The sequence below is a fragment of the Clupea harengus genome, chromosome 9 (genome assembly GCF_900700415.2).
Source record: "Clupea harengus chromosome 9, Ch_v2.0.2, whole genome shotgun sequence".
Classification (NCBI taxonomy): Eukaryota; Metazoa; Chordata; class Actinopteri; order Clupeiformes; family Clupeidae; genus Clupea; species Clupea harengus.
This window is the reverse complement of record NC_045160.1, coordinates 27,938,135-27,953,134: the sequence shown is the minus strand read 5'-3', so window position 1 is coordinate 27,953,134 and position 15,000 is coordinate 27,938,135. Positions and strand designations below refer to the sequence as shown.

At 44.5% G+C, this 15,000-nt stretch overlaps 2 protein-coding genes across 2 annotated transcripts in view; one reads left to right on the top strand and one right to left on the bottom strand.

The window, feature by feature from the left end:
- ostn (osteocrin) overlaps positions 1-1,377 on the top strand; it is a 9,975-nt gene extending 8,598 nt beyond the window's left edge. The window contains exons 4-5 of the mRNA XM_012817703.3: positions 423-539; positions 734-1,377. Coding sequence (XP_012673157.2) covers positions 423-507 — 85 coding nt within the window. The 3' untranslated portion in view covers positions 508-539; positions 734-1,377. The remainder of the gene's footprint in view (positions 1-422; positions 540-733) is intronic.
- A 3,519-nt stretch (positions 1,378-4,896) lies between these two features.
- Positions 4,897-15,000, bottom strand: part of masp1 (MBL associated serine protease 1) — a 22,250-nt gene continuing 12,146 nt past the window's right edge. The window contains exons 9-11 of the mRNA XM_031574005.2: positions 14,969-15,000; positions 8,123-8,197; positions 4,897-7,361 (exon numbers count right to left, since the gene is read on the bottom strand). The exon at positions 14,969-15,000 is cut by the window's right edge and continues 493 nt beyond it. Of these exons, the coding sequence (XP_031429865.1) occupies positions 6,457-7,361; positions 8,123-8,197; positions 14,969-15,000 (1,012 nt within the window). The 3' untranslated portion in view covers positions 4,897-6,456. The remainder of the gene's footprint in view (positions 7,362-8,122; positions 8,198-14,968) is intronic.

Here is a 15,000-nt window from a genome sequence, read left to right as displayed (position 1 = left end):
AAGTTTGTAGCCCTAGGGCTGGACCCCAGCTCCTTGGATTACCACTGCTGGGCCCCTGTGGAGCCCGCCAGGCAGCGCCACAGCAGACGATCCGTCTGGATCCCTCTCTCTCTCCCCCCTCAGCTCGAGCAGCAGGTGGACAAGAGGAGCATTAGCACCAGCTGAACTTCCCTGCTAGCATGTTATGACGCTAAGCTGTAGGCAGGTGTTATTGTAGCAGGGAGTGTATTTCGTTTTGGGGTCTGGATCCAGACTGCGCTAACAAGCTGTTTTGCCAGCCAGCCACATGGTTTGGATGCTGCTGGGTTTGTGGGCTGTGTTGCTAGCATACCTAGGGGTTAGCGGGCTGAGATGCTAGCGTGCGGAGTGGTTCACAGGCTGTGGTTTTGGCTGCAGCCCTGACCTCAGCTGTCTGCCCACAGGAAAGTTGTTGAGATACCACGGCGAAGGGTGAACGTTCCCATTGATCGGATCGGACTGGGCCGCCTTCCTAGCAACCGGGGATGAGCCACATCGCTGTCACCCCTCCTGAGAGACTGGTACATCTCCTCTCTTCCTTCACACCTCAACATGGCTGCTACTCTAAAACACCCAAATCCTAAGCCTGACTTGAGTTATTGTTACAGTTATAATTATAGCCTAAGTAATAGTTCATGTAAAATCCCTGTGTGTTCCTTCAGTAAAAAAACCTGTCTAATGTCTAACGTCTAACGATGTCTTTGTCTGTTCACAGGGGCTTCAGTGCAAGTAGAAGACTCATGGAACGCATAACATAAACACCTACACTCCTCCATCTGCTCCCCTCATACTCACTGCAGCTCAACACCTGAGCCCCAACACGTACATTAGACGCTATATAGACCCTTGGCTCAACACCTAGGCCTCAACACGTACATTACACGCTATATAGACCCTCAGATCAAGTCTTAAACCCTAAACAAGGACACTCTTCTTATACCATGTAAATTCCTAGACCAGTGCATGAAGCACAAACGTACAAACAGACTTTACTCCCAGCTCTTAATCTCTATCCAAAAGCCTCACCTGTATTCTGCATCCTTATACTTTATACAGCTCTACAAAGCTCCAGGAATACCACACAGCTCTGTGTCCTCTTCACTCCATAAAGTCATGCCCCTTACATCAGCAACTTTATCTTCCAGCAGCACACTATGTAGAAACTTCACGCCATGTGCCTTTAGAGCCGCTTGCAGAGGGATGGGCACGGTCTCCATGGTAACTGTAGAACAGCACTATTTACCCATGATGCCGAGCGCTGTTGTTTGTTAATCTCGCTGTAGTAAACTCACCCTGTTCCGTTGTGTGCACAGACAGGAGGCCAACTGCCTTGACATTAAAACTGATCGATTACAGCTACGTCTGCTCTGCTGTGTGTTTCTTTATCAGTTGCGTCTCTGTGTGTGAGTGTGTGTGTGTGTGTTTGTATGTGTGCAAGCATGTGTATATGGCGAGTGTATTCATTTGTAGGTGTGTGTATAAGTACGCTTGAAAATATTGTGTGCCTGTTTGCGTGCGCGCGTGTGAGTGTGTGTGTGCGATCACATGTGTGTGATTCCGTGAGAAAGTCTTGACAGAAATGAACATCTGTAGATGTGATTTCATGATGTTTGTTTAAAGAGAGTTTCCCTTCCATCCGTCTCCATTCCTGTCTGTGTCCTACCAACCTCTGGACTGTGTGTGTGTGTGTGTGTGTGTGTGTGTGTGTGTCTGTGTCCTACCAACCTCTGGAGTGTGTGTGTGTGTGTGTGTGTGTGTGTTTGTGTCCTAGCAACCTCTGGAGTGTGTGTGTGTGTGTGTGTGTGTGTGTGTCTGTGTCCTACCAACCTCTGGAGTGTGTGTGTGTGTGTGTGTGTGTGTGTGTGTGTGTGTGTGTGTGTGTGTCTGTGTCCTACCAACCTCTGGAGTGTGTGTGTGTGTGTGTGTGTGTGTGTGTGTGTGTGTGTGTGTGTGTGTGTGTGTGTCTGTGTCCTACCAACCTCTGGAGTGTGTGTGTGTGTGTGTGTGTGTGTAACAACATGGGCGAAAGACATCAAATCAATTAAGGAGTAAAAATAATGAAATCATGAAAATCAGTAAGACGAGTCTGACCTGTGCTAGCCTGTCAACCCCTCCCAGATCAGATGGGGTTATCTGACTCTGTGTAGGAACAGAGACTCGGTCCAGATCAGATGGGGTTATCTGACTCTGTGTAGGAACAGAGACTCGGTCCAGATCAGATGGGGTTATCTGACTCTGTGTAGGAACAGAGACTCGGTCCAGATCAGATGGGGTTATCTGACTCTGTGTAGGAACAGAGACTCGGTCCAGATCAGATGGGGTTATCTGACTCTGTGTAGGAACAGAGACTCGGTCCAGATCAGATGGGGTTATCTGACTCTGTGTAGGAACAGAGACTCGGTCCAGATCAGATGGGGTTATCTGACTCTGTGTAGGAACAGAGACTCGGTCCAGATCAGATGGGGTTATCTGACTCTGTGTAGGAACAGAGACTCGGTCCAGATCAGATGGGGTTATCTGACTCTGTGTAGGAACAGAGACTCGGTCCAGATCAGATGGGGTTATCTGACTCTGTGTAGGAACAGAGACTCGGTCCAGATCAGATGGGGTTATCTGACTCTGTGTAGGAACAGAGACTCGGTCCAGATCAGATGGGGTTATCTGACTCTGTGTAGGAACAGAGACTCGGTCCAGATCAGATGGGGTTATCTGACTCTGTGTAGGAACAGAGACTCGGTCCAGATCAGATGGGGTTATCTGACTCTGTGTAGGAACAGAGACTCGGTCCAGTCAGCAGTATTAAACATTTACATTTACATTTAGTCATTTAGCAGACGCTTTTATCCAAAGCGACTTACATATGTGCGACTTACAATGTATACACATTTTACATTAACACTGATGGCACACTGCACATCAGGAGCAATTAGGGGTTCAGTGCCTTGCTCAAGGACACTTCGACAGGGAATCGAACTAGCAACCTTCTGCTTACTAAACGACTTCTTTACCTCTGTACCACTGCCGCCCCCATTAAAATACCCCCTGGCCCTACTCAGTGCCTCCCAAAGCCCCTATGACACCAGTCACACGCCAGCCGTCCGTGTACGCCAGGCCAGAGTCACACGCCAGCCGTCCGTGTACGCCAGGCCAGAGTCACACGCCAGCCGTCCGTGTACGCCAGGCCAGAGTCACACGCCAGCCGTCCGTGTACGCCAGGCCAGAGTCACACGCCAGCAGTCCGTGTACGCCAGGCCAGAGTCACACGCCAGCCGTCTGTGTACGCCAACCCAGAGTCACACGCCAGCCGTCCGTGTACGCCACGCCCCTGGCATCCAGCTAAGGTGAGCTCATCCTGGCTGCAGTTCCGGGCAGAAGCTCCACGACACCACAGACACTCAGGAGATTAATAACCATCAGGGTCAGGATCAGAAATGACCACGCTGTCACCACGGATACAACACAGAGCAGAGAGAGCAGAACCTGGAGGCCCGGGGGAGTTTCAGTCACAGACTTGGATGAGAGGAAGAGAGGGGAACTCAGGGAAAGACAGAGAGAGAGAGAGAGAGAGAGAGGGCAAGGAATGAGTGAGACAACAGAGAAAGAGGAGCATGAAATGAGAATGTGGGAGTGAGAGAGAAGGATATGTGAGAGAGAAGATGTGAGAGAGAGAGAGGGAGATGTGAGAGAGAGAGGAGATGTGAGAGAGAGAGAACGGTAGGGAATGATGGTCAAGGTGAGAGAGAGGCAGTTACAAACGAGTAGGAAAGAGAGTCTTCTGTGATTAATATACTCTTGTTCTCTGCATGTCAGACCTCTAGGAAGCACTGCCAGCTGCAGCTCACTTCTGAAGGTAAAGGACTGTATTTAGAGGCTTTTATTCAAAACTGCAGCTCACTTCTGAAGGTGAAGGACTGTATTTAGAGGCTTTTATCCAAAACTGCAGCTCACTTCTGAAGGTAAAGGTGAAGGACTGTATTTAGAGGCTTTTATCACAGACAGCCTGCAGCGACTGGGAACCTGCACTTCTGATCCTCCATCGCCCCCTGCTGGACACATGGTGCTCCAACATGGAGGCTTTCAGACAAAAAGTGCCACACACAATAGGTATAAAATACTAATACATATTTTAATCACAAAATATTATGTTTATACAAAAGAGTGTGTATATTATACAATACAGGAGTGAAAAAAGTAACGTTCTTCTACTCTAGCAGTAAATGTTACACTGCTATTTTGGGTGTGATGTGCAATTTGGATATCTATAAGATGTAAACAAGGGTGAATCATATCACAACATCAATGGATTCTCAGAGCCTTCAGGGATCATTCACATTTTGTACCAATACATTTCCATTTTCACCAATACATTCACATTTTCACCAATACATTTCCATGACCATACATTCTGTGAAACGTCTGTGTATACATATTAGGGCTGAACGATTTGGGAAAATAATCTAATTGCGATTTTTTTACCAAAATATTGCGATTGCGATTTAATATGCGATTTTTTTTTTGTATCCTCTTTTTTCCCCCAACAAAACGTAATGAATGATTTAAATATGACCAACACAATATTAGATACATTTAGTGTAAAATATTCTTTCCCACATTTTACATTTTTATTTAACTGTTTTATTACAGAAACAAGAACAACAAATAGGTGGCTTTGCCACTGTGCATTTAAGTAATTTAAAAAAAGTAATTTTAATTATAAACACTAGGCATGCACTTTTTAAACACTGTGTGCAAAATTTACCATCTTAAAAAAAAAAAAAAAAAAAAAAAACATTTGCGGTTAGAAAATCGCGTTCTATCATATCGCGATTAAATCGCAAATGCAATTAATCGTTCAGCCCTAATACATATACATATATATCTGTGTATACATATACATATATATCTGTGTATACATACATAAACATCTGTGTATACATATACATATATATCTGTGTATACATGACACTATAAGAAGGGTGGTCACTAGAACTAGGTCAACCCTTTGATGTTTTCAGAAATGATTGTTATTATTCAGAGGAGCAAACATAAGTCATCCTTTACTACAGTTTAAAGACAACTGAACATAAAATATAAATATTAAAGATCTGTTGACCCTACTGGGCCTTCTACTTCCCCAATTCTCTACTTGCAGAACACAAATCACCCTGAATGAATGTGGGGAATGAACAAATATGGTGAATGAATGAATGAATGTGGCGGTTAAATGAATGAATGAATGAATGAATGAATGAATGTGGGGAATGAAAGAATGAATGTGGTGAATAAATGAATAAATGAATAAATGAATGAATGAATGGATGAATGAATGAATGAATGTGGTGAACAAATGAATGTCGTGAATGCCAGGCGAATGTCTACTTTCATGCTAACTTCACCGCGGTCAAGTGACGTGGCTGATCTAACGGAACATTAAAGAAGGAAGGATGACTAATTCCAATGACTTATAAACTAACCAAAAAAACGACATCTCTAGCACCATGATTAAAGAAATTGCAGGTAATTAACCATCGTCATTAACAGCACCTGGATGTGAATGGGAACAAGTGCGACCCAAGTGCGGCCTTTGATGTGCAGTGACAAACAAGCCTTTTTTTTTATTTATTCCTGATGAAACCAATCTCATAGTTTGCCTAAAACGACAGGGCTAACTAACTTAGGCAACGTCAGACTAAATCAACAACTACAGTAAGCACAGATCAAATCTTTTTAGCTTGTGTCCTGTATCAAGAAATATTTTACAAATTACCTTCGGGTATTTTCAGAAGTATTTTTTGTGCAAACGTTTCTGAAGTTCTGGAATTTTCCATCTCAAACTGGAAAACGAGGTGATCTATATAAATAATTCCAAGATGTGGCTGTAGACCTAACATCCAGCTGCCGATACAGCCCAAAAGACTGATATTAGCCTCATGATGTGAATGATGGTGATAGCCACTGTTTTCTTAAGGTCACAATTAAAAAAGGGCTACCAGTGAGTGGTTTTCTGTCATATTTGTTTAAACATTTGTTTTTCTCAGTCGATCTTAACTGAATCACATGCACTCTAATATAAAGATATTTGAATTAAATGTCAATGACTTTTCCAAAACTTCCTGGCTTCATTCATTTTTTCAAACTTCTCCAGGCCTGGAAATGGCTATTTTCACATTTCCCACTGTACTGTACAGCCTGTAGGAACCCTGACACTTGTTCCCTTATCCTGCCCTGTTCTGAAGACTAATTGAAGCCCATGAGTCTGATGACAGGGACAGAGCCCTGCTGTAGGGCAGCCAGAAACTGCTATTTTCAAATTGTCCAGGTTTTTCATGACTGTAAGAACCCTGACACTTGTTTCCTTTTTCTAATTTCTAACTGAAGCCCACGTGCCCATGTCACTACCAGCTGTGCCCATGTCACCACCAGCGGGCCACGCCCATGTCACCACCAGCGGGCAGTGCCCATGTGCGAGTGCAGCCAGCGGGCGTATTTGGCCACGCGCGTGTACACCCCATACACCCTCTTGGAGCCACACTCCTCAGGGCCGCCCCACGACACCAGCCCCTGCACCACCCAGCGGCCCGTGCGGGGGTCCTGCGTGACGAAGGCCCCGCCGCTGTCGCCCTGGCACGTGTCGCGGCCGCCCTCGTAGAAGCCTGCGCAGAACATGCCGCTGGTGATGTTGTAGCTGCGGGAGCGTGACGCGTAGCTGCCCTCGCACTCCGCCCGCTCCACCACGGGCAGTTTTACGTACCGGAGCGTGACCGACACGCCCCCCTCGCCTTCGCCCTCGCCCTCGCCCTCACCCTGCCCGCCACCCATCGCGACCTCTGCCGACCCGTTGGCCGCCATTAACCCCCAGCCGGCCACCATGCCCAGCGTGTGTGGCGGGGGTGCGGGCGGCTGGCCCTCGGCCCAGGGCAGAGGCAGGCAGACGGGCCGAACCAGCAGGCTGTAGGGCGCGGGCTGGGCGAGGCGCAGCAAGGCGATGTCGTGGTTGTAGTTGCGTGGGTCGAAGCGCGGGTGCAGGAACAGGTGCTGCACAGCGTGGCCCGAGGCCACCAGGGGGCGCCGGAGGTCAAGCAGGCCCAGGTGCACCAGCACGCTGCCCGGGGAGACGGGCACCACGCTGGGGTCGCGCCGCGGTGACCGGAGCACGTGGGCGGCCGTCAGCACCCAGGTGGCGGACAGGAGAGCTCCGCTGCCGAACCAGCGTCCTTCGGGCACGCGGGACGAGTCCTCCACCGACAGACGCGCCTGCCACGGGAAGTGCCCCGCGGACGCCACGCGGCCGCCCACTATACGCCGCACGTGAGACGGGAAGGGCTGAGAGGGCTCACCGCACGCTAACACACACACACACACACACACACACACACACACACACACACACACACACACACACACACACACACACACACAATACCATACACACACACACACACACACACACACACACACACACACACACACACACACACACAATACCATACACACACACACACACACACACACAGACACACACACAATACCATACACACACACACACACAAACAATAACATACACACACACACACACACATACATACACACACACACACACAGCATACATACACACACACACACACAATACCATACACACACACACACACACACACACAGACACACACAAACAATACCATACACAGACACACACAAACAATAACATACACACACACACACACACACACATACATACACACACACACACACACACACACACACAGCATACATACACACAAGCATAAAAACACATACATACACACACACACGTCGACATACATACATTCACACACACACACACACACACACACACACACACATATGCACACAGAACACAGACACAGAACATAGACATAAATACACACTAAATCATACACAGAAACATACTGAATAAATACAAGTATCAAGACTCTCATATGCACAGAAATACAAATGTGTGAAATATACATAGAAAAAGACATTTCATATAATAATATAATATAATATTTAATATACAAATACGAATGCACTGTCTACACACACACCCAGCTGCTGAGCTGTGTACTCAATACAGGGAGGAGCTTACCTGGGAGACAGGAGGGGAGTTGGGTGCCCAGCTCAGCATTAGTCCACCTTCCCCTCTCTCCACACACATATGTACCTACACACACACACACACACACACACACACACACATACAGCAATAATAACGTTAGCCAACTCTCTAAACACACACACGCACGCACACACACACACACACACACACACACACACACACACACACACACACATACAGCAATAACAGTGTTAGTCAACTCTCTCCACACACATATGTACACACACACACACACACACACACACACACACACACACACACACACACACACACACACACACAGCAATAACAGCGTTAGTCAACTCTCTCCACATTTGTCCAAGGGTGAATCGGATTGGATAGTGGTCTGCTATGAAGACAGGTAGAGGCCACCAGCGGCACATTTAAGGCTGATGTGTAAATCGAACCTCAGAGAGACTCTCTCCGTCTCTCACACACACACACACACACACACACACACACACACACACACACACACACACACACACACAGCAATAACAGCGTTAGTCAACTCTCTCCACACACATATGCACCTTACACACTGTGACAGCCTGTAGGCTGCTGCCTTTACTGGACTGGGTGCAGGTGTTTTGGGTGTATTTTGCGTGTTTGGTGTTTGTCTCTGTATACAGTTTATATGTACGTTATCCAACCCAATGAATCCAACCCAATGAATATGGCGCAACCAAGTGCAAGTTTTAAAACTAACTCCCGGGTTAACCCGAAGTATTTGTGATTGTTTGGCTGAGTTCTTATGTGTCGGCTATGCCGTTACGAAGCCGTAATAACTACCATGGTGGAGCTTGAAAGCAGGACCTGTTTCTCCTGCAAAAACTGTGCCATTTGTGTCCATTTAATACTCTCGCAGTACAACCTCTTCACAGATGCGTATCATGTCATTGGGTTAGCATATAAGTTTCTGTTGACTTTGTCCATCACACAGGTTGCATGTGAGAGAAGCTTCTCAACCTTAAAATTTGTGAACAATAGGCTACGAAGCTCATTGAGTCAGGACAACTTGGAGGCTTTCATGTTAATGTGCAGAGAGAAGGAAATCCTCATGTCTATAAGCAACGACACAGTTATAGATAAAGTGGCTGAAACCAGTGCACTGCGTAGGCGGTTACTGATGCTGTAGATGCTGTTGGTGCTTTTCGCAATGTAACTGTATACTGTAGCCTACTGTGAGTGGAACTGTAAACATTAGTTCTTTGTTGAAGAGTGGGATACGTTTCAAATGATTTATTTATTAGGGTTCCTCCGTCAGGAGGAAACCTATTGTTATTGTAGGTATTATTATTATTAGGGTTCCTCCGTCAGGAGGAAACCTATTGTTATTGTAGGTATTATTATTATTATTATTCTTGTACCATTGAAGTCAATGGCAGGCCCTAGAACCGTATGGTAACTTTTTCTGAAATTTGGCACACTCATTAAGGACAGTCCCTTCTTCACTGACACCAAGTTTCATGTCTCCCACTAGACCACACTAGCGCCACCAACGGGTCAAAGTTGGACTTTTGTTAACACTGTAACTTTTGAACCGTTTGACCAATTTTCAAAAATGAGGTACCATTGGATTCCCTGGATCAAGACGAATTCAACACACCCTATGCCGTCAATTTCCGGTTATATAGATTTTCCGCAATTTCCGGTTTTATCAAAAACCTTTGAAAGGCCTCCACTCCTACAATTTTTGTCAAATCTTCTTCAAAATCACCAGAGATGATCTTCAGACCAAGCCTCACAACATTTATCCAACAGAATTTTGATCCTCACAACCGTTTGTCCGGTACAGCCACTGAATTTCAGCAGAAAAGCCATCAAACAGGAAGTGAAGTGATATCTCAGCAAATATTTCAGATATCAACGCCAAACTTGGTATGCACGTGGAAGACACTACAACATGTCCCCATGTGCAAAGGCAACTTCATATCTTCAAAAATGATTGATATAAAGCAGATTGCATTAATCGCTAACGCTAAAATAATGCTTTACACATTTTTCATTCAAAAAGTGATACTCTGATTCAATCACAAGTTCATATGAAGACACTTGAGAATGTTTAGTACACAAATCTGAAAAAAAAGTTGACTGTAAGATGAAAAGTAGATTTTTGGTGAATATTTGAAACATGCATGCTTGGCTAATTGCTACCACCATTTCCAGTGTAATGTCTCCCTCTCTCCTCCTTCGCTCCCCGCGCGGCTTGCCCCAGTTCTCACAGACACAAACTTCCACCTGACACACCAAACACTTGTCAAGACGCACACACACCATTTCATGACATTGTGGCCTGACCAAGGCCCCGCCCCCTCCTTAGCTTGAAGCCTTGTGGATCTTGACAGTATTGCATTTCAAATTGAATATCCCATTGGTAAGTCTGCAGCATGGATTTTTCTATACAGTGACAAATTGTGCAGAATATACATTTTTCCCTGGTTCACAAAGTCTCAAGAACCCATAATGTCACCAGCATGGATATTTCTCGACAGTGACAATTTGTGAATAATTTTAAAAAATGTCTTCAAATCAGCCATTGATCCAATTATCTGCCCAATGTTGTGTACATGTATGAAATACATGTCAGTGTCATGTCAATTTTGTAATGATTGGAATGTTGAGGAGGAACCCGCCATTGCTGCCTGCAGCTATATTTAGGGTTCCTCCGTCAGGAGGAAACCTATTGTTATTGTAGGTATTATTATTATTATTATTCTTGTGCCATTGAAGTCAATGGCAGCCCCTAGAACCGTATGGTAACTTTTTCTGAAATTTGGCACACTCATTAAGGACAGTCCCTTCTTCACTCACACCAAGTTTCATGTCTCCCACTAGACCACACTAGCGCCACCAACGGGTCAAAGTTGGACTTTTGTTAACACTGTAACTTTTGAACCGTTTGACCGATTTTCAAAAATGAGGTACCATTGGATTCCCTGGATCAAGACGAATTCAACACACCCTATGGCGTCAATTTCCGGTTATATAGATTTTCCGCAATTTCCGGTTTTATCAAAAACCTTTGAAAGGCCTCCACTCCTACAATTTTTGTCAAATCTTCTTCAAAATCACCAGAGATGATCTTCAGACCAAGCCTCACAACATTTATCCAACATAATTTTGATCCTCACAACCGTTTGTCCGGTACAGCCACTGAATTTCAGCAGAAAAGCCATCAAACAGGAAGTGAAGTCATATCTCAGCAAATCTTTCAGATATCAACGCCAAACTTGGTATGCACGTGGAAGACACTACAACATGTCCCCATGTGCAAAGGCAACTTCATATCTTCAAAAATGATTGATATAAAGCAGATTGCATTAATCGCTAACGCTAAAATAATGCTTTACACATTTTTCATTCAAAAAGTGATACTCTGATTCAATCACAAGTTCATATGAAGACACTTGAGAATGTTTAGTACACAAATCTGAAAAAAAGTTGACTGTAAGATGAAAAGTAGATTTTTGGTGAATATTTGAAACATGCATGCTTGGCTAATTGCTACCACCATTTCCAGTGTAATGTCTCCCTCTCTCCTCCTTCGCTCCCCGCGCGGCTTGCCCCAGTTCTCACAGACACAAACTTCCACCTGACACACCAAACACTTGTCAAGACGCACACACACCATTTCATGACATTGTGGCCTGACCAAGGCCCCGCCCCCTCCTTAGCTTGAAGCCTTGTGGATCTTGACAGTATTGCATTTCAAATTGAATATCCCATTGGTAAGTCTGCAGCATGGATTTTTCTATACAGTGACAAATTGTGCAGAATATACATTTTTCCCTGGTTCACAAAGTCTCAAGAACCCATAATGTCACCAGCATGGATATTTCTCGACAGTGACAATTTGTGAATAATTTTTAAAAAATGTCTTCAAATCAGCCATTGATCCAATTATCTGCCCAATGTTGTGTACATGTATGAAATACATGTCAGTGTCATGTCAATTTTGTAATGATTGGAATGTTGAGGAGGAACCCGCCATTGCTGCCTGCAGCTATATTTATTATTATTCTTGTACCATTGAAGTCAATGGCAGGCCCTAGAACCGTATGGTAACTTTTTCTGAAATTTGGCACACTCATTAAGGACAGTCCCTTCTTCACTCACACCAAGTTTCATGTCTCCCACTAGACCACACTAGCGCCACCAACGGGTCAAAGTTGGACTTTTGTTAACACTGTAACTTTTGAACCGTTTGACCAATTTTCAAAAATGAGGTACCATTGGATTCCCTGGATCAAGACGAATTCAACACACCCTATGCCGTCAATTTCCGGTTATATAGATTTTCCGCAATTTCCGGTTTTATCAAAAACCTTTGAAAGGCCTCCACTCCTACAATTTTTGTCAAATCTTCTTCAAAATCACCAGAGATGATCTTCAGACCAAGCCTCACAACATTTATCCAACAGAATTTTGATCCTCACAACCGTTTGTCCGGTACAGCCACTGAATTTCAGCAGAAAAGCCATCAAACAGGAAGTGAAGTGATATCTCAGCAAATATTTCAGATATCAACGCCAAACTTGGTATGCACGTGGAAGACACTACAACATGTCCCCATGTGCAAAGGCAACTTCATATCTTCAAAAATGATTGATATAAAGCAGATTGCATTAATCGCTAACGCTAAAATAATGCTTTACACATTTTTCATTCAAAAAGTGATACTCTGATTCAATCACAAGTTCATATGAAGACACTTGAGAATGTTTAGTACACAAATCTGAAAAAAAGTTGACTGTAAGATGAAAAGTAGATTTTTGGTGAATATTTGAAACATGCATGCTTGGCTAATTGCTACCACCATTTCCAGTGTAATGTCTCCCTCTCTCCTCCTTCGCTCCCCGCGCGGCTTGCCCCAGTTCTCACAGACACAAACTTCCACCTGACACACCAAACACTTGTCAAGACGCACACACACCATTTCATGACATTGTGGCCTGACCAAGGCCCCGCCCCCTCCTTAGCTTGAAGCCTTGTGGATCTTGACAGTATTGCATTTCAAATTGAATATCCCATTGGTAAGTCTGCAGCATGGATTTTTCTATACAGTGACAAATTGTGCAGAATATACATTTTTCCCTGGTTCACAAAGTCTCAAGAACCCATAATGTCACCAGCATGGATATTTCTCGACAGTGACAATTTGTGAATAATTTTAAAAAATGTCTTCAAATCAGCCATTGATCCAATTATCTGCCCAATGTTGTGCACATGTATGAAATACATGTCAGTGTCATGTCAATTTTGTAATGATTGGAATGTTGAGGAGGAACCCGCCATTGCTGCCTGCAGCTATATTTTATTTCTGCTTTTGTTAATTTATCAACCTATCCTTGTGGAATATTTTTCGTTAACATCTCAGCTTAAGTGGATTATTATTTAACCTTTACATTATTTGTTGAACCATGGTATTAATAAAAAGAAAACTACAGGATAGTAAGAGCTGAACTGTTGCTTCATTTATCCAATTTCCACTACCATGGAAAAAGTGGGCCGGTCTTGGGCCTGAAATTCCCGGGCTGAAAAGTGGCCCCACTCCGGCCCTGGTGTAGTCTGTCTTGCCCAGCTGTTTGGGACATTGTTTGTTTACGTATGGCTGCTGTGAGCCACAGGTGTTGGTGCCTGGGCCGATGACACACCTGCCGTTTAATAATTGGCATGAGCCAGTTGGAGGTCATGTCTAGGCTACTTAAACTCGCCTTTTCTTTTGTTCGAGAGAGTGATCGTGTTTAATAAGGCGTAAGCCTTACGAGCTCTCACTGACCAGCTAACGTGGTCCTTTTTATACGTGTAGTCGACTATTTATTGTGCATATTTGTATTGAGGCTATGATGCCAATGTATTCGTCTTTGAACAAGTTTAATTTATATTGCTTTATTATTGTCATTGTTTTTAGTGCCTTACGGGCCTTAGTTGGGTGGAATAAAAATGCTCATGATCATCTTAAACATAAATAAAGCGAGCGATATTTGTATTTATCATTATTTTATTTCTATTTGTTATTATTTTATTCATACGATCTGCCTTCATCGTGCTGTGACACCACAGGGCCTAAAAGCACAGGACTGAATAGGAAAGGACTCCAACGATGAGGAAGGACAGTGTGGCAGCACAGAGTAAACATGGAGTGGGAATCGGAGGCCATGTTAGTGAAAGTCCTCCTCCTGAGTCCTCCTACGAGTATAACATCTTGCTCTAACCGCAAAGCTATCCCGACCTTTAACACACACACACACACACACACACACATACACACACACATACATCAAGCAATAACAGCGTTAATCAACTCTCTCCGCACACATATGTACCTTACACACACCCAAACACACACACACACACACACACACATACATACATCAAGCAATAACAGCGTTAGTCAACTCTCTCCGCACACATATGTACCTTACACACACCCAAACACACACACACACACACACACACACACAAAGAGAAAGAGACAGAGAGCGATAGAGATAGATAAACATAGGCTACATGCTCTACATTCACATGGCACAAACAGACACTCACACATACACACACACAAACACAAACACACACACACACACACACACACACACACACACACACACACACTCACACACACACACACACACACACACACACACACAAACACACTCACACACACACACACTCTCACACAAACACACACACACACACACAAAAACACACTCACACTCACACACTCTCACACTCACACACACACACACACACACACACACACACACACACACACACACACACACACACACACTCATGTTGTAATTGGGTACATACTGTTAGTTACAGGCCTCACAGTGTAACTACTG